The sequence below is a fragment of the Mobula birostris genome, chromosome 1, assembly GCF_030028105.1.
Source record: "Mobula birostris isolate sMobBir1 chromosome 1, sMobBir1.hap1, whole genome shotgun sequence".
NCBI lineage: Eukaryota > Metazoa > Chordata > Chondrichthyes > Myliobatiformes > Myliobatidae > Mobula > Mobula birostris.
In genome coordinates, this window is record NC_092370.1 from 206,786,213 (window position 1) to 206,812,146 (window position 25,934).

At 40.4% G+C, this 25,934-nt stretch overlaps 1 protein-coding gene across 10 annotated transcripts in view; it reads right to left on the reverse strand.

The window, feature by feature from the left end:
• The window catches only part of tdrd9 (tudor domain containing 9), a 151,149-nt gene extending 126,301 nt beyond the window's left edge, over positions 1–24,848 (reverse strand). Inside the window, exons 1-4 of one of the 10 annotated variants that reach the window (XM_072269734.1) lie at positions 24,825–24,848; positions 21,914–22,258; positions 7,188–7,285; positions 3,164–3,318 (exon numbers count right to left, since the gene is read on the reverse strand). In XM_072269734.1, coding sequence (XP_072125835.1) covers positions 3,164–3,318; positions 7,188–7,285; positions 21,914–22,062 — 402 coding nt within the window. In that variant the 5' untranslated portion in view covers positions 22,063–22,258; positions 24,825–24,848. Of the gene's footprint in view, positions 1–3,163; positions 3,319–7,187; positions 7,286–12,231; positions 12,286–12,346; positions 12,525–13,983; positions 14,012–16,260; positions 16,337–21,913; positions 22,259–24,824 lie in introns of those variants that run through there. The other 9 variants (XM_072269754.1, XM_072269758.1, XM_072269748.1 and 6 more) reach the window with 9 other exon arrangements.
• Positions 24,849–25,934: the final 1,086 nt, after the last annotated feature.

A 25,934-nucleotide genomic window follows, 5' to 3' on the forward strand; every position in this document is an offset into this window, starting at 1 on the left:
TGCAAAAAAAAAAATCAGCAATGCTAGCAGGAAATTATATGATGTATTGTGTTTTATTTTTGATCAAGGTTATACTCAACAAGGTATTTGTACATCATAGTGTTAAATTCTTCCACAAAACAGCACAAATGACCAGTTTTAATACAATTTTATGCAGGTACGTTTATTAATATAGCTGAAAAAGAAAAGGTTTTCCTTAAAATAAAAGTGACACAATTTTAAATAAAGGATATAACTGAAGAACTTGTTACAGTTCCATTTAGAATATAAAATCTTCTTCCAGTGTATTGATGACATTATTGATGCCACTTTCAGCTCTCTTATGGAACATGAATGCTTCATCACCTTTGCTGCCAACTTCAACCCGAATCTCACTTTCAGATATATCCATCTCCAAATTTTCCTATCCCTTTCTCGACTTTGACATAATGATTCAGCAACCAATATCCACTATAAACAGCTAAGATTCCCTCAGCTACCAAAAGTATACCTTGTCCAACATCTAAGTTGCTGGTGAATGCACCAGGCCAGGCAGCATCATTCACCAGCAACTTTGATGTGTGTTGCTTGAATTTCCAGCATCTGCAGAATTCCTCGTTTATACCTTGTCCAATCCTGTTTCCTGTAATGATTCCACTCCCTTCTCTACTTCCTGTGGCTTGGCCAGATTTGATCTGTTAACAAAGCTTTCTAAATTAGATTTTCTAAGATATGAAATTCTCTGTTCTCAACTGATCAACCTCCAAATCCAACAGGTCACCCTCAGAAATTTCATCTATCTTCTGCATAACGTGTGATGCCTTCAAGATTATTTAACGTCATTTCTTGTACACAGTGTAAAGGAGAGTGAAAAAATTGTTACTCCAGATCCAATGAGGGACACAAAAAAACCACAAAAGGAACACAATAAACACAGTATAAATACTTAAATTAGCTTACCCTATATACATAGATTGACTACATGTCTACAAAGTAATGCTGGGCACATGTCTATTCATAAGGTGACTGGGAGTATGGTGGGCTAGGTTAGTAGGTCGATGTGTTGATCAGCCTCACTGCTTGGGGAAAGTATCTGTTTTTGAGTCCAGTAGTCCTGGCATGGATGTTACGTAACCTCTCCCCTGATGGGAGTGGGACAATCAGTCCATGAATAAGGTGGGTGGGATTCTTCATGATATTACTGGCCCTTTTCTCGAATCTTTCTGTATACAGTGGAATGAGTAGACGTCACAACTGGGGTCGTCCCTGGTTATAATAGATAATAATGACTTGTTCTGTGCCTTGTCATGCCCTCTGCTCTCCACTGAGCATTGTAGAACCACCTTCCTGGTTATTGGATCTACCAGTGGATCTCATCTGCCCACCCTACTAGAGCTGACTCTGCATGCTAAGGCAAGCATATCCCCATTGCACCGGGTTACCAGACCCACCAGAAACACATGGAATTGACACTATTTTAAAATTTTACGCTGTGGTGTTTAACGGCCACACAAGTGCACATGACTGACACCAGTTAGAAACTGTTTGGCAACAATCTCCTGTCCCAACTAAGCAGCACAGACTCCCAAATTCCAAACACTTCTCGATTAGTTTTTGTTCTTTAAGAGTTGTTACAAATAAGTGGCTGCCCCAATTAGCCAATGACCCAATTAACCAGAATCCACTATACATGTCCTTGATGCCAGGTAGGCTGATGCCACCAGTTATCAATTGGGCATTTTTGACTACCTGTTGTAGAGCTTTCCTGTGGGCCGCAGTGCAGCTTCTATACCAAGCAGTGATGCACCTTATTGACACAGAGCTATACTGAACTAGAATTGAGATAAACTGAATATGCCTAGACTCTTTTGATTTTGTGTTTTATATTCTGTATTTCTCGTTTGTGTTTTGTTTTGTCATTTGCACGATTTGTTTTTTTTCCTGCTCGTTGGGTGGGGGGGGGGGTAGTTTTGAGGTTTTTCTTTGAATGGATTCAATTTTTTTCTGTTTTATGGTTGTCTGTAGGAAGACGAATCACAGGGATGTATACTGTCTGCATTCAGTACTCTGATAATTAATAAATTTTGAATCTTGAATCCCCTGCCTGCTCATGTGCCTGTCTAGATACCTATTAAGTGTTGTTATCGTATTTGCTTCTACCACCTTTCTTAAAAGTGTAAACCAGGCAACACCATTTTATCAGGTCACCTCTCAGTCTCCAACATGACAGAACAATTCAAATTTATTTAGCCTCACCTCACAGCTGAAATGATCTAATCTAGGCAGCATCCTGGTGAACATCTTCAGCGCATTCCATCAAAACTTCATGCAGTATAACCAAAGTTTTACTAAGCTGGAACAGTACTTGCCAAATTGTATTCACAAAGCCCTGACTTATAAAGGCAAATATTTCATATGCCTTCTATACCACCCTATCTATGTTGCCTCTTGCATCCAATGATCCCTTTTGAACATCAATGGTCCTAAGGGTCCTGTTGTTTGCTATGTACTTATTTGATCTCCCCAAGTACAATGCCTCACGCTTGTCTGGATTAAATTCTATCTACCATTTCTCTGCTCACATTTTCAAATGTTCTATATCCAGCTGCATGTATCTTTTGACAACTTCCTTACTACCTGCAACTCATCTAATTTTTGTGTCATCTGCAAACTTACTAATCAGAAAGAAAGCTCAATCAAGATTGTATGATATGATCTCCCCCATACAAAGCCACTAAAAAGCCCAATCTTTTCCAGAAGTGGGTAAGTGTCCCCAAGACCTTCTCCAACAATATCCCTACTATTGATAAAAGGCTCACTACTCTACAATTTCCTGGTTTGTTCTTGTTGCTATTCTTAAACAAAGGAACAGCAGTCTATTTCCCAGTCTCCGAGGACTTTAATTATAGGCAAAGAGGATATAAAGATCTCTAAGGAGTGTCTGACAGTAATGAGGATTGCACACTTTCCTCACTTTACACAAGACAAAGTAGTAATAACCATTCAGTCATGATATTTTTGATGTGGCACTATCAGCACTTTAACTTTAACTTTGGTCAAAGTACTGGCCTCTATTGTATTTTACCATCTCTTACAATAAAGCATGTTTACAATTATACAAACTCATGAATGTGATGCTTGATTATGACATGATAATTGAAACTAAAGAGCAAAAATTACCTACCTGTTCTCTGTATTTAGCAATTGGCAATTCGGGGCATCTATAGTTTGCCAGTTTCATGCTACTTTTTGCTTTTACATCAGAACTTCTTGAGTTCACTCTGTACATCTCGGGAAGGTCCTTGGCATCAAACTTTTGCATTGTACTGCTGTCCACATCTGGATGACAATGAATGTTAACTTAAAACCTCTTAATTAAGGATTTTTTTTTACATGAACACAAAACATTAAGATTTTTAATCTTATGCATTCTATAAAAGGTATACTTATATAGTGTAACAAAAATCAGCATTTTTCTTCCTTGATGTATTCAACACCGAACTTCTAAACAGGATACTCTACTGTCACTGGAAGAGATTACCAAGTGCACAGAAGAAAACACAGAAGTGTGTGCATGACATATCAAGTGATATTAAACATGATTTGATTCAAAGCCTTCATAGAATCAAAATTACAACATGCCCAGAGTGGCAGATTTAATATTCAAGGATTTCAATTTTGCAATATTTAGAATTTTTCAGCAATTTCCAATTGAAACATGACATTCAAAAAAGGTCTAGGTGTACTCATGTGTTTATATATAAAAGGAGACAATGAGAGAAAGAAAATATTCACTATGTAGCTTTACGTAATTAACATGCACCAATTTAACGTCAGGAGGAGGAGGGAAAAGGGCAGTCAGTGCAGAGTACCCCTGTGGCTATTCTCCTCAATAGGTATACCACTTTGGATACTGTTGAGGGGGACAACCTACTGGGCCGGGGGAGTGGGGTAAGAAAGAGTTGGTGTGCTGGGTATCTGCCTCAGAAAAGAAGAAAGGTGAAGGGGACTGCTGTAATGATAAGAGATTCCATAGATAGAGGAATAGAGACAATATTCTGCGGATACGAAAGACATCTGGATGGTGTGTTGCCAGGGTCAGGGATATCTTGGATTGGGTCTATAGCATTCTAAAGGGGAGGTGAAAAGCCAGAAATCTTGGTGCATATTGGCAGTAATAACATAGGGAGGAAAGGCAAGGTGGTCTTAGAGATTTTAGGGAGCAAGGTAGAAAACTGAAAAGCCGGACCTCCAGGATAGTAATCTCTGGATTGTTGTCTGTAAGACAAGTAAGAATAGGATGATTGGTAGATGAATGTGTGGCTGAGGAACTGGTACAGGGAGCAGGGGTCCAGATTTCTGGATTATTGGGATCTCTTCTGGGGATCTCCTGTACAAATTGGATGGATTACACCTGAACCCAAGGGGGATCAATATCCTTACAGGCATGTTTGTGAGAGCTATGCGGGAGAGCTTAAATGAATTTGGTAATGGGATGGGAACCAGAGTGATAGGGCTGTGGATGGGGTAGTTGGTTTACAAAAAAAGGCAGCATATAGTGAGACTGCCTACAATGACAGGCTGATGACGACAAAATTACAGTCAATGGGATGAGTTACAATGTAGAAGGGAGACAAAATCAAAAAGGGTTATGAATACTGGACTAGAGGTGTTATATTTGAATGCCTGCAATATATGGAACAAGGTGGATGAACTTGTAGCGCAGTTACAGGTTGGCAGGTATGATATTATGAGCATCACTAAATCATGGCTGAAAGAAGATTATAGCTGGAAGTTTAATGCCCAAGAATACACATTGTATCGAAAGGACAGGCATTTAGGCAGAGAGGTTGGGGTGGCTTTGTTTATTAAAAAAAATGAAATCAAATGGTGAGAGATAGGTGACATAGGATCAGAGTGCGCAGAATTGTGGTTGATAAAGCTAAGAGTCTGCATGGGTAACGAAATCCTGATGGGAGTTATATACAGACCTCCGAATAGCAGCAAAGATGTACTCTACAAATTACGAGAGACAGAAAGTGCATGTCAAAAAGGCAATGTTACAACAGCCATGGGATATTTCAACACGCAAGTAGATTCGGAAAATCAGGTCAGTGCTGGATCCCAAGAGGGCGAATTTCTAGAAATTTCTAGAATGCGTATCAAATGTCTTTTTAAAACAGCTCATGGTTCAGCCCAACATTTGGGGGGGGGGGGGGGTCAGCTAGTCTGCATTGAGTGCTGTGCAATGAACCAGAATTGATTAGAGAGCTTAAGATAAAAGAACCTTTAGGGAACCTTATATTATAGAATTCACCCTGCAATTTCAGGAGAAGCTAAAGTAGTCATATGTATCAGTAAAGCAGTGGAGTAAAAGGGAATTGCAGAGGCATAAGCGAGGAGTTTGTAAAAATTGATTGGAAAGGAACACTAGCAGGGATGACAGCACAGCAGCAATGGCTGGAATTTCCAGCAGCAATTTGTAAGGTGCAAGATATATACATCCCAAATAAGTAATATTCTAAAGGAAGGATGACACAACCATGGCAGACAAGTCAAAGCCAACATAAAAACTGTAGAGATAGCATATAACAGAGCAAAAATTATTGGGACCGGAAAGCTTTTAAAAAACCAACAGAAGGCAGAAACAAAAAAATTAGTAAAGAAGGAAAAGATGGAATACCAAGGTACGCTAGCCAATAATATTAAAGTGGATACCAAAAGTTCCTTCAGATACATAAAGTGTAGAAGAGAGGCGAGAGTAGGTATCAGTCCACTGGAAAATAATGTTGGAGAAGTAGAAATGAGGGACAAGGAAATGGTGGCCAAACTGAGTAAGTATTTTGCATCAGTCTTCACTGTGGCAGACACTAGTAATATACCGAAAGTTCAAGGATGTCGGGGGTAGAAGCATGTAAAGTTGTCATTACTAGCAAAATGGTTCTTTGGAAACTGAAAAGTCTGAAGGTAGATAAGTCACTTGGACCAGATGGTATACACCCCAGGGTTCTGAAAGAGGTAGATGAAGAACTTGTGAAAGCATTATTAATAATCTTTCAAGAATCACTAGATTCTGACATGGCCCAGAGAACTGGAAAATTGCAAATGTCACTCCACTCTTCAAAACTGAAGAACGGAAATTATGGGCAGTTAGTCTGACCACAGGACCTCAAAGGGGAACCGGTGGACTTTCAGGTGGTCTCTGACAAGGTGCTATGCATAAGGTTGCTTAACAGATTAAGAGCCTTCAGCAGAACGGCCTGAAACGTCGACTGTATTCTTTTCCATAGATGTTGCCTGGCCTGCTGAGTTCCTCCAACATTTTGTGTGTGGTGCTCGGATTTCCAGCATCTGCAGATTTTCTCTTGAAAGTAAATGCAATGTTAGCATTCATTTCGAGAGGACTAGAATACACCATAAAAGCAAAGTTATAATGTTGAAGCTTTATAAGGCACTAGTGAGGCCTCACTTGGAGCATTGTAAGCAGTTTTAAGCCTCTTATCTAAGGAAGGATGTGCTGACATTGGAGAGGGTCCAAAGGATGTTCGCTAAAATGATTCTAGGTTCGAACGGCTTATCACGTGAGCAGCATTTGATGGCTCTAGGCCTGTACTGGGAATCAGATAAAAATGGGGGGAAAAATCTCATTGAAACGTATCATATGTTAAAAGGCCTTGACTGAGCAGATGTGGTGGTTTCTTATGGTGGGGGAGTCTAAGACCTGTGGACACAGCCTCAGAGTAGAGGGATATCCATTTAGAACAGAGATAAGGATGAATTTCTGTTGCCAAAGAGTAGTGAATCTGTGGAATTTGTTGCACAGGCGGCTATGGAGGCCAAGTCATTAGGTATATTTAAGGCAAAAGTTGATAAGATTCTTGATTAGAGAGGGCCTGAAGGGATACCTATAGAAGGCAGGAGATTGGGACTGAAAGGGAAATGGATCGGCCATAATGAAATGGCAGAGGAGATTTGATGGGCCAAATATCCTACTTCCACTTCTATATCTTATGGTCTTACGTTATTAAGTATTTTAAAATGAGAAATATCTTATCCAACATTGTCATCCAGTATTGAATCCTCTGTATCAATCATTTTTCAAAATAAACATTTCTAGATTTTTCTCAGTAATATTTATGACAGCTTAACACTTTCTGAAGTTTATCAGAACCCAAGTCAGTTATACAATTTTGTTTTATAAATCATACCTGCCTCAGGAAAGACTTCGGAACGGGAAACTGATTGTTCATCTTGATTTTCAGAACTGTTCACAAATTTGGCTTCAGTCATTAAATCTAATTCATTGCTGAAACAAAGAAAACTGTGACTTGGCAAAATACATTTTCCAAGTGATAACTTAGCAAATCTAAATTTAAATTTCTGGATTGGAAGATTTCCTGCTGTGGATACAGATGATTCTAGTTAACTGGGACACATTAGATCCAATTAAGTAAATTCCCCAAGTAGCCAGTTTCATGGAAATCATTAAAAAGGTATTAAAAAACAAACTACCATTTGACTGAGTAACAATTTATGTACTTATAGAGAACAAAGTAGAACACTGTCAATACTACTACAGTACTATAGTACTGTGTAATGGTTCCAAATACACTGCTATGTAGAGAGAGATCTACAATAAATATAGGCAGCTTGCAGTACATGAGGTGCTCAAGGAATAAAAAGAATGTAAAAAGAATCTTAAGAAAGAAATTATAAAAGCTAAGATATGAGGTTGCTTTGGCAAGTAAGGTGAAAATAAATACAAAGGGTTTCTACAGTTATATTAATAGCAAAAGGATAGCGAGGGGTAAAATTGGTCCTTCAGAGAATCAGAATGGACGGCTATGTGCGGAGCCAAAAGAGAGGGGGAAAATTTTGAACAATTTCTTTTCTTTGGTATTCACTAAGAAGGATATTGAATTGTGTAAAGCAAGGAAACAAGTAGGGTAGCTATGGAAACTATGACGATTAAAGATAGGAAGTACTGGCGCTTTTAAGGAATATAAAAGTGGATAAGTCTCCAGGTTCTGACAGGATATTCCCTAGGACCTTGAGGGAAGTTAGTGTGGAAATAGCAGGGACTCTGACAGAAATATTTCAAATTTCATTAGAAACGGAGGTGGTGCCGGAGGATTGGCATATTGCTCATGTTGTTCCATTGTTTAAAAAGGGTTCTAAGAGTAAACCTAGCAATTATCGGCCAGTGAGTTTGACGTCAGTGGTGGGTAAATTGATGGAAAGTATTCTTAGAGATGGTATATATAATTATCTGGATAGACAGGGTCGGATTAGGAACAGTCAATATGGATTTGTGCGTGGAAGCTCATGTTTGACAAATCATATTGAATTTTTTTGAAGAGGTTACTAGGAAAGTTGACGAGGGTAAAACAGTGGATGTTGTCTATATGGACTTCAGTAAGGCCTTTGACAAGGTTCCACACGGGAGGTTAGTTAGGAAGGTTTAGCAGTGGCTGGATGGGAGATGCCAGAGAGTAGTGGTGGATAACTGTTTGTAAGATTGGAGGCCAGTGTCTGGTGGTGTGCCTCACGGATCTGTACTGGGTCCAATGTTGTTTGTCATATATGTTAATGATCTGGATAGTGGGGTGGTAAATTAGATTAGTAAGTATGCAGGTAATACTAAGATAGGTGGCATTGTGGATAATGAAGTAGGTTTTCACTTGCAGAGAGATCTAGGCCAGTTAGAAGAGTGGGCTGAAAGATGACAGATGTAGAATTTAATGCTGATAAATGTGAGGTGCTACATTTTGGTAAGACTAATCAAAATAGGACATACATGGTAAATGGTAGGGCATTGAAGAATGCAGTAGAACAGAGAGATCTAGGAATAATGGTGCATTATTCCCTGAAGGTGGAATCTCATGTGGATAGGGTGGTGAGGAAAGCTTTTGGTATGCTGGCCTTTATAAATCAGAGCATTGAGTATAGGAGTTGGGAGGTAATGTTGAAATTGTACAAGGCATTGGTGAGGCCAAATTTGGAGTATTGTGTACAGTTTTGGTCACCGAATTATAGGAAAGATGTCAACAAAATAGAGTAGAGAAGATTTACTAGAATGTTACCTGGGTTTCATCACCTAAGTTACACAGAGAAGTTGAACAAGTTGGGTCTTTATTCTTTGGAACGTAGAAGGTTGAGGGGGGACTTAATAGAGGTATTAAAAATTATGAGGGGGATAGGTAGAGTTGACGTGGATAGGCTTTTTCCATTGAGAGTAGGGGAGATTCAAACAAGGGGACATGAGTTGAGAGTTAAAGGGCAAAAGTTTAGGGGTAACATGTGGGTGAACTTCTTTACTCAGAGAGTGGTAGCTGTGTGGAACGAGCTTCCAGCAGAACTGGTTGAGGCAGGTTTGATGCTGTCATTTAAAGTTAAATTGGATAGCTATATGGACAGGAAAGGAACGGAGGGTTATGGGCTGAATGCAGGTCCGTGGGACTAGGTGAGAGTAGGAGTTCAGCACGGACTAGAAGGGCCTAGGTGGCCTGTTTCCATGCTGTAATTATTATATGGTTTTGATTGATTGTAGATGAACAAAATCAGCGCAGACACCTAGCATAGATAATAGACAAACTTCAAATGTTCTTAACGACATCCTCCAAATCTTCATTTTCATTGTAGCATTCAAGATGATTGTTGATACTTTCACATTTTTTCATAGTTCCTAGTTCTCCATTGAAATCTTGAACACTACCTCATTTTTAATATTTGTTTTTTTTGCACAATTTTTAATCTATTCAATGTATACTGTAATTGATTTACTTATTTACTATTATTATTTCTTCTATATTATGTATTGCATTGAACTTCTGCTGCTCAGTTAACAAATTTTTAATGATACATGCCAGTGATAATAAACCGGATTCTGATTCTAACTTGTTGAAGTAGGGAAATCGTTTCATTTGCACTCCAGGCCATTTCTGATCTGAATGCTTGAAATCACAGTGAGCAAAACAGTTCTGAATTGTCTTTATCGAAGTAACTGTTGCTGCTGATAATAAAATAACGGGGCCCAGAATACATACACTGTTATAAGTGTATTTTTTATTTACTTGTGCACAAGGAGAACAACATGGGCCCCTGTCACCCTCACTGTACTCAAGTCTGAACAGAAAATTACTGTATTTTTTTTGCCAATAAACCTATACTTTATTTACGTCCTTCTGCATAAATGCCAACTAGCATGATAATATGCACTACATAAATATAATTCTGTACAAATTACATACCCAAGGTTAAAAAAGCATGAATACTGTAGTTTGTGAAAAACAAGCTCCTGTGTACTGTTGTTAAGTGTGAAGAGTTATTGCAAATTTGGATCACAGCTTAGATAAAATTATCAATATTCTGATCACACTACACATGTAAGTAGTACTGGATTTAAAAAATACAAATAATTTGTACATCATATCTTCTAAGATTTTAAAAAATAAATCAGCTCAAGTATATTGCAATTTCTACTGTTCCACATGTACTGTATACACTGCCAAGATGTGCAGTCCATGCAATAAGCCAAAGCTACATTTTCACTGTGATACAATATACAACCCAGTTATAATGCACTGTGGTACTGTGTATGTGGAATCAATGTTGTACATTTATCGTACCAGCAGACAGTACGCTGCTTCTGAGCCAACATATCTGCTTGAATACTTAAAAAGGATAGTTCAGAAAACCAAATTGGGTGCCACATGCAGGTCATGGGTCATGCAGGCACTTCAATACCAGGTTATTGATACCAGCACTTTATTGCATTTCTGGCATTCATGTGGTGGAAGGATACAGTCACCAACATGCAGTATAACTGGGAAATTAGTTGCCTGGACACAGCTTGAAAATGACTTGCATTAGTAAGACATTCACAACTTTTGTAAACAAAGCCTGCATCATTATTGGAATTACAAAGCTTTCATAAATGAAGCTAGACTCAGGCTACATCCACACTACGCCGGATAATTTTGAAAACGTCAGTTTCGAGTAAAAACGACAGGCGTCCACACTAAGCGTTTTTCAAAATATCTCCGTCCACGTTAGACGGATATTTGGGTGAATCTCCTCCTACTGGGCATGCGCAGGACGCACAGACAACAAGCGAAGAGGAAACGATATACTTAGTGCGCGTTTGTCCAGTTACAGAGTAGAAAAACTTCAAAGGAATTGCACTTGGCTCTGGTGCAGGAGGACTTAAAACTAAAAAAAAACAAATACTGGAGCGTATGGAGGCAACCGACTGGGAGTTCACGGACAGTATGACCCAGCTGACGACGAACACTGAAAAACTGACTAACTCTGTTGCATTAATAAAGCACCTTGTTAAATGTATAAAACGTCTGCATCAGTTATCTTGTAACAATGTTACATTAGGCTGTTACACATCTACTGTCAGAGAAGTACTTGTATAAATAGGTGAACCACCTTCATTCAAGCAAGGACAGAAAACAGGGCAAAGTGAGTATACTTATTTATTCAGTAAGCTATGGGTCAAAGTATTTGGTGAGTACATTTCTAACCCTCCTGGCTTCAGTCTCGTTGCTGTCTGTTCTGAAATTGTTAGGTGGTTGCGTTCAAGAAAACAACGAAATGCTGCGCTGCGGCTATCTGTTCCGGCACGTCATGACAGCGTTTTAAAATAGTCAAAAAAGCTCACTTTACAATTTAACTCTCACGCCATTCACACCGACTGCGCATTATAACAGCTTGTGCAGTACCAAGCAGAGGCAGTAAAAGCATTGTTGTTGTGGTGTTGTCATGACAGCGTGTTTAAATCCAGTCACCCGGTACACACTACAATGGATATTAGGCGTTTTCAGATTTATTCACTCTGGAGATCATTTCTGAAAATCTCCGTTTTCGGGGGATGAAAACACCGTTTCAGGCTACGTCCACACTACGCCAGTTTCGAGTAAAAACGACAGGCGTCCACACTAAGTGTTTTTCAAAATATCTCCGTCCACATTAGGCGGATATTTGGGCGAATCTCCTCCTACTGGGCATGCGCAGGACACACAGAAAACAAGCCAAGAGGAAACGATATACTTAGTGTGCGTGTGTCCAGTTACAGAGTAGAAAAACTTTAAAGGAATTGCTCTTGGCTGTCGCGCAGGAGGACTTAAAACTAAAAAAAAAACAAATACTGGCGCGTATGGAGGCAACCGATAGGAAGTTCACGGACAGTATAACCCAGCTGACGACGAACATTGAAAAACTAACTCTGTTGCATTAATAAAGCACCTTGTTAAATGTATAAAACGTCTGCATCAGCGTTATCTTGTATTTCCATACAATGTTACATTAGGCTGTTACACATCTATTGTCAGAGAAGTACTTGCATAAATAGGTAAACCACCTTCATAGAAGCAAGGACAGAAAACAGGGCAAAGTGAGTATACTTATTCACTTCTTCGTTAAAACAACGAACATCTGTTCCAGCACGTCATAACAGCGTTTTTAAATAGTCAAAAAAGCTCACTTTACAATTTAACTCTCACGCCGTTCACACCGACTGCGCGTTATAACAGCAGTACGACAGTGCTTGCGCAGTACCAAGCAGAAGCAGAAAAAACATTGTTGTTGTGTTGTCATGACAACGTTTTTAAATCTCTCCGGTTATCCCGTACACACGACGCCAGATATTAAGCGTTTTCAGATTTATTCACTCTGGAGAGTGTTTTTGAAAATCTCCGTTTTCGGGGGCTGAAAACGCCGGCTCAGTGTGGATGGGAGGGCAAAACAAAGAGGAAAAAGTTTCGTTTTCAAAATTATCCGGCGTAGTGTGGATGTACCCTCAAAGACTGCTTTTGCAATACACAGACTGATCGCTACACCATTCTGACCATAATTGAGTTTTCCAAACACATACAGGTTGAACTTAGAGGCAAGGAAAAGCTACTTGTAATATTCAACTATAAAGCCTTCCCTGTTTACTCAAATTTTCCCTGAATATCCACAGCAAGAGACAAAATTAACCTATAAAATTGGGTCTATGTTCCTAGAATAGTTTGGAAAAAAAAGTCATTTAACCAAGTATTTAGTATTCTATGATTTCTTTATATCCCTCATTTAATTTGAGAGCATCAAGAAAGCTAAGACAAAAAAAAAATCTGCTTAGGCACTAGAATTAGGTTGATAGGCTTTTGGTTGGTCACTTTACTGAATTAAAAGCATTACAGCAGGTCAAGTTCACTTGGCACAAACTACTGTTTGGCATATCTATTCTGTTGACCAGTGGGTTTCCCTTGATTAATGTAATGCTGTGTGCTCAACTGTATCCGTGAGCAAATTAGTTCATTTAATTAATTAGGAGAAACTAAGGTTAAAGCGTAAATTTGAACATACAAGGATTTAGCCCATGCACCTGCTCTATGAAAGATCCCAAAAAAAATAAATGCAGTCTTTAATTGCATGTTGTTGGCATCTTCATTTGGCTATTTAAATGCTCTGAATTTTCTCAGCTACAATGACAGGATTCTCTTTCCTGATCTTCATTGCTGCTTCTGTTTTGTACCATAAGGACAATTGTGTTTATCTGAATATCAGTGAATTCCACAAAACAAGTTCCCACATCGACAGTCAAAACCTGCTGCAAGACCAACTTTTTTCCTGCATTGAAAACATCTAGTTTTCTTTGGTCGAGGAACATTCGCAGGTTTTTCTTCTTCCCTTGACATAGTATCAGGCACAGATGGGCATGTGAAGGTGAATGCAAATGGCATGAGACTACTTACTCTTTGCTCTGAGCATAACCTTAACATAACCAACACCATCTTCCAGCAGAAGGCAAAATATAAGACCTCATGGATGCACCCTCACTCTAAACATTGGCACATGATCGACTTCGTCATTGTGATAAGTAGTGACATCAAAGATGTTCTCATCACCCGTGCCATGAGAGGTGCAGGGTGTTGGAGTGAGTGGAGATGCTTCAGTTATGACTGGCTCTGTTACCTACATGTCCGTATCTTTCTTCTTTTGGGAAATACTCACTTCAGTCATTTGCTGCATCACAGGCAAAGCTGAACCAGAAACACTTCTTGATTAAACAGTAGTATTATTAGAAGCATCTATGGGGGGAGGGGGGGGAGAGACAGACACTTCTCACAGACATTTTCGCAGTATTTTCCCTTTATTTTATGAGGACAAGTTGCGATCTCGACACTCAACCCAGCACGGATGGGAAGTGTACTCGGGAGCATACCCATCTGGTTTCGAACCTCGGAACCTCTGCTCCGGGGTCCGGCATCGATGTCATTGCACCACCAGCTGGCCCTATTTAGCACCTTTCATTATTATTTCAGAACCTCCAAAGAAATTACACCCACAGAGCAAGTTTTCATGTAGGAATTGCAGAAGCTATTTGTGCAAAACTTGATCACATTGCTGTTTGTGTGAGCACATTTATGTTTATGAAGCAATGTTCAGAGTATGCTTTATGAACACTGATAACTTAAATAGAAATCAAAATCTAATAAAAAGCTGGATTTCAGTTCCTGAGATCTGGGCAGTTTAAATGGTTTGGTAAGATTTAGATGGGCTGAAGGGCCTGCTTCTGTGCTGCAGTTTTCTATGACTATGAATGAAAAGCAAATATCTCATTTTTGCATGAAGATTTTGAACATTTTAAGTCATATTTATGCAGAAATAAGAGAAAATTCTACTGGGTTCCACAGAAGTCCTAGCACCACTGTACACCTGGGTGGAGTGATGTGGTGATTTCCATGGGAGCAGAGATTTGTCCTCAAGTTCCACTCCTTGCCTGCAGAGAGGAGTCCTGAAGGAGTTCTTGCTTAGGTGTTTTCAGCCTTAACAAATGCAATGGGTTGTCATCCTGCTGGCGAAAGGCTGCTTCTTGCATCTTGCCTGCAGATATCTTTGGATCACCACCAGCTTCTTCTGGACGTGGGGGCACCATCTGTAGCGCCCTTGGAACAGCACAGTCTTACATCCTGTCAGGATGTGTTGGAGGTTGGTATTGGTGGTATCACATAGGGGGCAGCTATCCTCACAGCTGAACTACTGGTGAAGATTACAGCGGCAGGACAAGGTATCATAAGTTGCTCTGATGAGGAAGCTAAGTCTGCTTGTGGGACTTTCCGCAAGTCAGTCCAGCTGAATGACCTGTTGATGCTGCCCTCCCATGAGGTCCATCTTCCCAGGAGGCCGTGTGCCACTGTCCTCACCCTGTAGCGTTCCTGCTATCCTTGTCACCTCCTCCACTACCATCCTTTTCCTTTCTTTCTTCGAGCCTTGCCAAAGGGTTTTGTCCAGAAACGTCGACTGTACCTTTTTTCCATAGATGCTGCCAGGTCTGTTGAAAATGGGAAAATAGTTTCTACCTGCCCTTCAAAAACTTTATGCAATTTTCAAGTCCCTACTTAGCCTCCCCCTACTACTAGGAAATCAAACTGAGCTCTTTACTCTCACCTCATAATCAAACATCGAATTACCTTCTGCACTGACTCTAGTACAATCACATGTTTCCGACAACATGTTAATCAGAACTGCACACAGGAACAATGACATCAAATTCACAAACCTGGAATCACCTGGCCTATTCTTGCTGTCCTTCTCAAATAAAAAAAAAGTCTAGTTTATTGTCATATACACATGTATGCACAGAGGCAATGAAAAACTTACTTCCAGCACCCCAGCATCACAGGCACACTGCATCAGATAAGCAGTATTCACAAGGTGGGCCTGTGGGCGAGACTTGATAAAGGTGCTGATCTATCTTACTGCTATATCCCTCCTTGTCGCCATTTTTAATTCAGTCACAACAGATGGATTTTGAGCTGTATTCAGCCACACAGTTGTGAGTACAGAAAGAGTACAGCAATGGGCTAAGCACAGGTTTCCCCTGCCATCCGAAGGTAGAGCGTTCCTATGAAACAGTTCGTAAGCTGGAAGGTCGTAAAGCGAAGAAGCAATTACCATTTATTTTTATGGGAAAAATTTGTGAAGGTTCGCAGACCCAAAAATAACCTACCAAATCATGCCAAATAACACACAAAACCAAAAATAACTAACATATAGTAAAAGCAGGAATGATATGATAAATACACAGCCTATATAAAGTAGAAATATTTCTCTACAATCATTGCCTGCACTGTTCTCCGTAGCGAAAATCTCACGCAAGCACGCTCAGCAGAAACACTCTCTCCAGTAACCTTTAAGCTATGAAGCTGCCAAATCATACCAAACAACACAAAAATACACAGCCTATATAAAGCAGAAATAATGTATGTACAGTGTAGTATCACTTACTGGAATCAGGAAGACAGCGCCGAACACACTGATGATGGTGTGTTGGGCTGAGTCGTCAGAGGTTGGTGTGGTGCACTGGCCTCCACCCTCCGGGCCACCGACTGATACCGATGCACAAAGAATACAGTGGTACAACAGTAGCCAGAACGCACACAGCACATCTTTAAGAAAAAAGCCAAAATAAACAAGCAAATTAATTAGGTGCCGCCCAGCACGTAAATGTCGGCCCAGAACAGAGGCGACGCAATTGGCAATCCCTATTGCAAGGGTGTAACACCCTTACGAGCTCTTTTAGGCTTTTCCGATACCGCAGAACTCATCTTGCAAATGGATGCACGTGTTTAAGCAATGCAGGCTAGAATGCAGTTCCGAATCCGGGGGAGGAGCAGCTGCTCGGGGCGTGTGCTGCTTTTTTCGCGCGCTGCCTTTTATCGTAACAGTGAAAACACTTTCTGTTAGCGAAAGCAGGGAACTAATGTAGGTCTTTCGTAACAGTGAGGTTTCGTAAAGCAAACGCTCGAAAAGCTGGGGACACCAGTATGCATTCTTGAGCTGCACCTGCACTGAGTGTGTTAATTGAGTAGCCTTGCAACAACAATCTCACGCTCAACATCAGCAAGACCAAGGAATTGATTGTGGACTTCAGGAAGGGGAAGTCAAGAGAACATACACCAGTCCTCACTGGGGATCAGTGGAGCAAAGAATGAGTAGCTTCAAGTTCCTTGAAGTCAACATCACAAAGGATCTACCTTAGGCCCAACATGACCTAATCATGATGTAAGTATGCCATTGGCTCTACTTCATTAGGAGTTTCATGACATCAAAAATTTTTGCAAACTTCAAGAAATGTGTGGTGGAGAGCATTCCGAGTGGCTACAACACTAACTAGTATAGCAGCTCCAAAGTACATGATTGAAGGAGGCTATAGAGGGTCGTAGACTCAGCCAATGGCATCGTCACAACACTCCCTCCTGTCGAGGATGTATTGAAGAGGTGATAAGTCAAAAAGGTTGCATCTATCATTAAGGACCCTCGCCGTCTGGGGCATGCCCTCTTCTCATTACTAGCATCCAGAAAGAGATGTAGGACACTGAAGACCCACATTCAGCATTTTAGGACACCTTCTTCCCCCATCATTAATTTCTGAACGGTCCACGAATCCATAGGCATCAACCTGTTATTCCTCTTTTGCACTATTTATGTAACCTGTAGTACTTCTATGTCTCGTACTGTACTGCTGCCGCAAAAAAAAAAACTACATACTTCAGTTATAATAAATCTGATTCTGGTTCCTCCAGTCATCTGGCACCTCTTCTATGGCCAGTGAAAATTCTAAAATATGTTAGAAGTCCAGCAATTTCTTCCCTCGTCTCCCACAGCAGCCTGGGATATATCTCATCATGTCCTAGAGATTTATCCGCCAGTTTGTCTGCTGCAATCTAGTACCTTCTCCCTTTCACGAAATCCCTCCACAAATGCTCCAACACAACAACCTTCTCTCCATATTCAAGACCTCGCCTATATGCTAAGCCATTAACCATGGAAACATGCCAAGCATGTGGGCCACTGATCTTCCTCTATGCCAGACACAAGAGAGATCATAGATCAAAATTTGCAAAGAAGAGAGTTTCCAATCATTGTCTGTGGCCACCATGAAACTTAACTGCTGCTTCAAATGCAGTTAAATTCATTTCTTGTATTTATTATTTTTGAACATATTCCAAGAAACATCAGATGCCAAACATACCTCTGAATGTAACCAACATAGTAAGGTTGTGAGAAAGCCCATCAAAAACACTGAAGCTAATGAAAATCAAAACGTGTCAAAACAGATTAAAAAACACTGTTGCAACCACAGAGTCAGAGATTTATATAGCATGGAACAGAACACTTTGACTCAAATTGTCCATGCCAACTACGTTGCCTTCTTGAGCTAGTTCCATTTTTCCATGTTTGGTCCATTTCTCTTATCCATGAACTTGAAAATAATAGAGCATGGAAAATGAATGCAAAAGATAAGATTGAATTATTTACAATAGTTAGAGACCTAGCAAGTGGACATCCATCTCAGCCTCCTGAAATCTCCAATAAGAGTACACAGGTTATGGCTCTTGATAACAACCTTGCTGTAAAGCTTAAAATTGTTTCAGAATTACCAGCACCTCAATCCAATCTGTACTAATATACTGTAACTGTAACACTGAAATCTACCAAAAATGGAAAACTGCAAAGACATAATCTGAGCACAAAAATAATAACAAATCCAGCCAATTACAGTCATATCTGTTTACTGTCAAAGTGATGGAAAGTGCTATCAACACTGCAAGTAGGCAGCAATTTACCCATCTACATAATTGACATAGGGTCTGAATTCTGCCATGAGCCCTCCAACCCCATCTCCAAGTCACCCCAAGCTTAATTTCAGTCCTAATTCCAAATATGAACTGAATTCCAGAGGTGAAGCTAGAATGACCTACTCTGAAGTCCATATTGCACTTGAAGCAATACAATCTAAATCAATGCGTACCAGGAGAGCGAGAAAATCGTAAATGACCAGCTTTCTGCTGCTTCATCAATTCCCTCCGTACTGTCAAAAGGCATAAATTGAAGTGAGTTACTAATGATCAAACAAATTTGATTTGCAACTCATCAGACCATGCAGACATGCAACAAGATTTGGACAGCAATCAGATTCTGCTGAAAAAGCATCCGGTAACAAATTGGTAAACTACACAAATGCTGTGTCAGTAAATAATAATCATCAAAAGCAACTCTAACCTATCACTTTCCACGCATTACCAGCACAGCCATCAAGCATATTGGAGGTAAGCCCCTGGTTCACTCCTTAGTTCCGAGTATGATTACAGTCCAGAAAGTGAGATGGGTGGGAGGATAGAGACAGGAATATGGAATGTGAAGTCAGGAACACACGAAAATATACAAGCTGAAATACCCCAATTATAGTTGTCACTCATTTTCAACTCTCCAGTGCTCAGTTTCCCTATTCATTTTTAATTCACAAGGGTTCTTGAACTCACTGGGTTCACTGTTAAGTTTATTGTACTACAGTGTATCAAGTTATATAAAATGTATATTAATAAGGGTTAAAATTGACATGCAATTTTCAAGAAAATCTGCTTGTCTGGTAAACTTGCTAGATTATTGGTGGTTGGCATCTGCCGGTCTCGAAGGACAATGGTGATTTTGATCATCATCATAAGTCTGGACAGAAGGTATGGAGATCCTGAGATGCCCCAGTCATTAAGCTTCTCCTCTCTGCCTCACCAGTGTAGCCCAAAGGAAAGCTTATGAAGTAATACGTTTGGCACCAGCTTGACTGCAGGAGCTGCTGGAAGGAAACTCAATAACATCCAGTGGCTACACTCCAAATTTGCTGTCTGGTTTTGCTCCCATAGACCTTCGGCTCTCCCAATGATGCCCACAAGGCAGTGGGGCTACTTACCCATAGCTGGGGATCTGGTTCACGAGCACCAGGGCATGTCCACACACCATGCTACGTGTGCAGGGGCCAGATCTACTGCCCATCCTGTCAAAATGGCTGTTGTGATGCCTCTAGTGTGGTAGGTTAGTGTTTGTCGCTCTCACTTTCGGCTTCCACCACTGGCTAGGAGTCATGTGAAAAGGAGAGCTGAATGTGTAAGTCTCTCCCTGCCAGTACATAGCCTCTTCAACTGCAAGCCTCATGTAGTCCCTCCTTGCTGACGATACATGGAAACTGAACTCCTTTCGAACTCAGGCTAGATTAGTTTTAATCTTTTACGACATAACTCACCCCAATGTGCACATCAACAAGTTCAAAACAGCAATCACTAGTACTTAGGACAAAGTCAAATGGGCACGTTAACACAAACAAGTTCGTTATCTAGAAATGTATTTAACATCCCATCATTCTTAAAAAACCTTCTCATCATCTGAACAGCTTTGATAGCATGCACTCCCATAAAAACAACAGGGCTCTGAGGCACCATTGTATTTAAACATGCTTCAATCTGTGGTGCCCAAAAAAATGTGGTAATCTGCCTCAATGACTATCATCCAACAGCACTTACATTCATAGCAATGTAGTGTTTTGAGAGGTTGGTGATGAAACATATCAACTCCTAAGACACAACTTGGATCCACTCCAATTTACCTACCAAAGCAACAGGTCCACAAAAGGTATCATCTCATTGACTCTTCGTTCAATCCTGAAACATCTAGTCAGCAAAGATGCACATATCAGGATGTTCTTTATCAAGGATAGTTCAGCATTCAATACCATCATCCTCTCAAAACTAACCATAAGCTTAAAGACCTTGGCTTCAAAACCTCCTTGTACAATTGAACCCTCGAATTCCTCACTTGCATTGCCAATAATATCTCCTCCACAATCTCCATCAACACAGGTGCACAACAAGGCTGTGTGATTAGCCCAGTGCTCTACTTGCTTTACACTTATGACCGCAAGGTTAAGCAGTTGCAATACCATATTTAAGTTTGATAATGCTGGCTGAATTAAAAGTGGTGACAAAACAGAATGTAGGAAGGATACTGAAAATCTGGGTAAGTGGTGGCACAGCAACAACCTCTCACTCAATGTCAGCAAGACCAAGGAGCTGATTATTGATGACAAGAGGAGGAAATCAGAGGTTCATAAGTCAGTCCTCATTGGGGGAAATCAGAGATGGAATGGGTTTGCAACTTTAAAATTTCTTGGTGTTACCATTACAGAGAAAGCACCATTCCTCATCAAGGGCTGCCACTATCAAGGCCATGCTTTCTTCTAGCTGCTACCATCAGGAAGGAGGTACAGGAACCTCAAAGCCCACAGCACCAGGTATTACCTACCAGCAGAATTTCAAACCAGGGAGGATAAATTCACTCAACACAAAACTGAACTGTTCCCACATCCTATGGATTCACTCTTCATCTGTGTTCTCAATATTGATTGCTTATTTATTGTTACTTTTTATTTTTCTCTTTGTATTTACTGCAATTGCCTGCAAGAAAATGAATTTGAGTTGAATACGGTGATATATCTTAACTTTGAAAATAAATTTACTTCAAACTATTTAAAGCTTGGTTAAGCATAGCCAAGAACTGCTGGCCTTAAGTTACTCACATATTATGTTAAAAAGCAAAATCTGTTGCAAGATGTAATCCTTCATTAAGAAAACAGAAAAAGACGAATTCCAAAGTTTTTGCACTAACACGTGTTTGATCAGGTGCCCAACGTTGATATACTGCCTATTAACAAACTGATTCAAAACAGGACCACGAAGTTGCTAAACCAAACGAAGTGATTTTTTTCACCAGATAAATTTAAATTAAAATCTAATATATTGTGTTCATGATCACCTTTATGAATAATGTTAAGACGCTGCGCAATAAGAAATGTGTTTAAAATGCACACCGATTAATCTACGTTTATTTGCTCAATAATGCCAAATCCAAGTTTATCTGGCAACATGGGAATTGCAACCACAAGGAATTTAACGGCAAAAGTATGGAACGCCCCAGGTTCATTTGTGCAAGGAGCTGGAAGCCGGTGTTGGATGCTCCCAATAAAGGGGCAACATTCCTCTCCTTGGACGGAGTACCCAGCCACGACCTACAAAGTAGGCATTGAAGGTATACAGGCTCTGAAGCTCACCAGTTTGGTCGAAACCGTTCGGGTTTGGGGCTACACTGCTCTGAAGAGGAATCCACTGGATCCACCAATGACTGCCGTCTTTTCCCCAAACACTCGATATCCCCAACATTCTTGTCCATGGCAACCCAATCATTTATTTGCCGTGCCATCAGGTTCTTGATCGCGGTCTCCAGTACCAACACGACGCGCCGAAAACCCGCGGCACGAGAAGATTCCAGGCGCTTCGATTTTAAGGCACTGCGCACGCGTGAACCCAGTTCGCCCGCGTGGAAAGAAATGGTTCCCTGTCTGGCGTTCCTCAGAGCTGTAGAGTGTGGCTGCAAGTGTTCCGCAGAATTTGGTTACCTTAAAGACAAAGATGCCAATATTAAGTACGTACATAATTATAACTCACGGAGGGAGGGAGTGAATTTTGATGTAATTCCACTTGGTCAACTCTCTTATACTTCTTGATTTTTATTTATCTATGCAGTTAAAATGCCAAAAGTACAAATACATTTCAAGACAAAGATTATTGTCTGAACTGTACTAATAAAAGATGGTCTCAGATTATGCTGTGGCTTTTTAGTTCATAAACTCTGAGACACTTCTCAAAAGTGATTGCCACCATGAAATGAGGAAACCCACACAACAACCCTAAAAAGGTACATGCCCAATACCAACACTTACAAATAAGGTAACACACAAAATACTGGAGGAACTCAGCAGGCTAAGGAGCATTTTATGGAAAAAAAAGTACAGTCAATGTTTCAAGCTGAAACCCTTAGGCAGAACTTCAGCTCGAGATATCAACTGTACTTGTTTCCATAGATGTTGCCTGGCCTGCTGAGTTCCTCCAGCATTTTTTGCATGTTGCTTGGATTTCCAGCATCTGTTGATTTTCTCTTGTTTGTGATTTGACTTAGAAACAGGGATTTTGTGATTCAGAAGCCCACTTATCCCATGTTTACATCGCATTTAAGGTTCTCAGTGTCAAATCTTAACTTTCCAAATAAGCAGGCAAGCTTCAGTGAGCAAAGAAGCTGCTTTGACAAGGTCTTACCTACATCAACAGAATGTCAGAAGCAGATAAAGACCAAGAATGCTTTCAAAGATATATTACTGGAACACGACTCTTTTTGACATTAAGTTCATTCAGCTGCCCTCATTTTCACATATGTCCTATAAGCCAATTTTGTCCGTAGTTTGGAAAATAGACACAAAAACAAATCATTTGATATGGTAACCACAACTCCGCAGTACTTCAGACGAGTGTTCATAGCCTGGCATTGATCTCCACATGGAAACTTCCAATACTTTTAGGATTATCAACATTCTGGAGAAAACCCAAGTTTTGCATCTGTCTAGTTGACTATATATAAACTCTCACTCCTTCTGCTAATGGAGTTATATTATTTGTTTCAAGTGTTTTTTCAGCAATCACGCCTTGCAGTTAGATTCCAGAAGTTGATTTATTGATTTGTTGATGCCTGACAACAAAATTAAAGGAAGAAAATCCCAGTGGTTCTGCCCCAATTATTTTGACATTCTAAGAAAACGCAGGGAAAGAACTCATGGTTTCTTAAATTTTTTTTAAACAAAATAAACTTTATTCATAATACAAAGTTATTTACAAGAATAAACCATTCAATGCCTTTTCATTCTTTATAGTCAGAGGCGATGTTTTCCTTACTGTTCTATCACATTCATACACACGCTATGGTGGTATACTGCTACAATAATAATTAAAAGTCCAAAGTACATTTATTATTAAAATACATATATATCACTATATACAACCCCAAGACATTTTTGCAGGCATTCACAGTAACTACAAAGAAACAATTAAAAAAAGCTAAATAAGCAATGAATATCACAAACATGAAATGAAGAGTCCATAGTTTGTGGAAACAGTTCAGTTTTGTGGTGAGTTATGTTATCCCTTCTAGTTCAAGAGCCTGATGATTGAGGGGTAATAAATGTTCCTGAACCTGGTGGTGTGAGCTCTGAGATTTTTATACTTCCTTCCCAATGGTAACAGCAAAAAGAGAGCATGGCCTCAGTGGTGAGGTCTCTGATCATGGATGCTGCTTTCGTGGGACTGCGCTCTATGTAAATATGCTTATTCGTTAGGAAGGCTTTACCTGTGATGGACTGGGCTGTATCTACTACTTTTTGTAGATCTTTCTGTTCAGGGACATTGATGTTTCCATACCAGGCTGTGATGCAGCCAGTCAATATGCTCTCCATTGCACATCTACAGAAGTTGTCAAAGATTTAGATAACATACTGAATCTTCACAGACTTCTAAGGAAGTAGAGGTGCTGCTGTGCTTTCTTCGTAATTACACTTCCTGCTGGACTCAGGACAGATCTTCTGAAATTATAACACCTAGAAATTCAAAGTGGTTGACCCTCTCCACCTCTAATCCCCCATGAAAATTCTCCTCCCCCAACCCGGCCCCTCCTTCTCCAGCAGGAGTCGAACCCAACATGGTGGTCCTTCCCCCCTGAGCCCGTACGGTGGCTGCTCTTCTTGCCCTTTTTAACTATACCAACCTCACTTGAAATGAAAAATATTGCAAAGGAAACCCACGGGGATCCAATTACAAACAAGAGAAGATCTGCAGATGCCAGAAATCCAAACAGCATGCACAAAATGCTGGAAGAATTGAGCAGGCCAGGCAGCATCCATTATCAATATTTTGGGCCAAGACCCTTCATCAGGACTGGCGAAGGGTTTCGGCCTGAACCGTCGACTGTACTCTTTTCCATAGATGCTGCCTGGCCTGCTGAGTTCCTCCAGCATTTTGTGTGAGCCCCTGGGATCAAAGTTCTTCATACATCCTCATTCAACACCAATAACATCTATCAATATTATCAAATTAGTATTTGCAATGAGTTTTTCCACGAATAAATACCTATTTACACACCTTTATAACCAGCCAATCAGAAATAACATTTCTCCAAGACAGTTCCTCCATTGCGACTTGTAACCTAGAGAGGCGCTGTCGCGGGCGGCGGCGAGTTGGGACCTGGGGCCTTCACTGACCTTGGGCGTGAGGGAACGACAGGGTATTTACCGGAGTATCATGTAGGTTGTCGTTCACTAAGTGTAATACGCTGGGTAGTGGGTTATATTACATTTGCTGTGATTGATAGTGATGGCGAGTGACTTTAATTTCACTGAGAAGCTGATGATTCACCTAACTGATCGCGAGATTGCTTCCTCTGGGCCCTTGTAGTTTGAGCGCTGAGTCGGCTAAGGGTTCCACCAGCTACAGGCCAGAGGGGATTCTGCTTGTAGTGAAGCCAAGTTTACTGTAATTTTCATTTAATGTTTGTGTTACAGCATAGCGATTTTAAGATTTGATCTTCCCCAGTCTCTTGAGGGGAATTATCTTCCTTCCTCGCTGAATCCACAACGTTAACTCTCGTTTTAACCCGCAGACGATGGCTGGTCGAGCTGTTGCAGAGTGGTGGTTTAAAATGAAACCTTATGCTTTAGCTTACCGGGAATTATGGCCTAGTTTAGCTGTGACAGCGGTCTTATTCTACAAGATATCATATGGAGGTGAGTGTCATAAGTTTTTAAAATTGCCTTTGCAGGGTGTGAAATTTATGAACATTGTTCAGTGCAGCCGATGTCTGATCTGCGTTGAACGACACCTACTCCGCGAGACCTGCTATCTCTTCAGTAAAACTGGGAATGTTGAATTTTTCAACAGCGTTTCGGTAGTGATGTTACAAGTAGTAGATGGCTCACGGTTCCAACAATTAAGGTTCAAATTTGACCTCTGTATGGATGTTGCACGTTGTTCCTGTGACCTAGCAGATATCCGCTAGCTGCTCCAATGATTTCTCGTAATTCCAAGGACATGTCGATAGATTAATTGGCCATTGTAAACCGCCCTGGGATAGATTGTGGGGTGGGCGCAGATGTTAATGTGAGAGAATTGGTTGTGGTGAAAATGCATAGGGGTGTGTGATTGATGGAATAGTCGTAGCATTAACACGCGATTCTGCAGATGGCGAAAATGCTG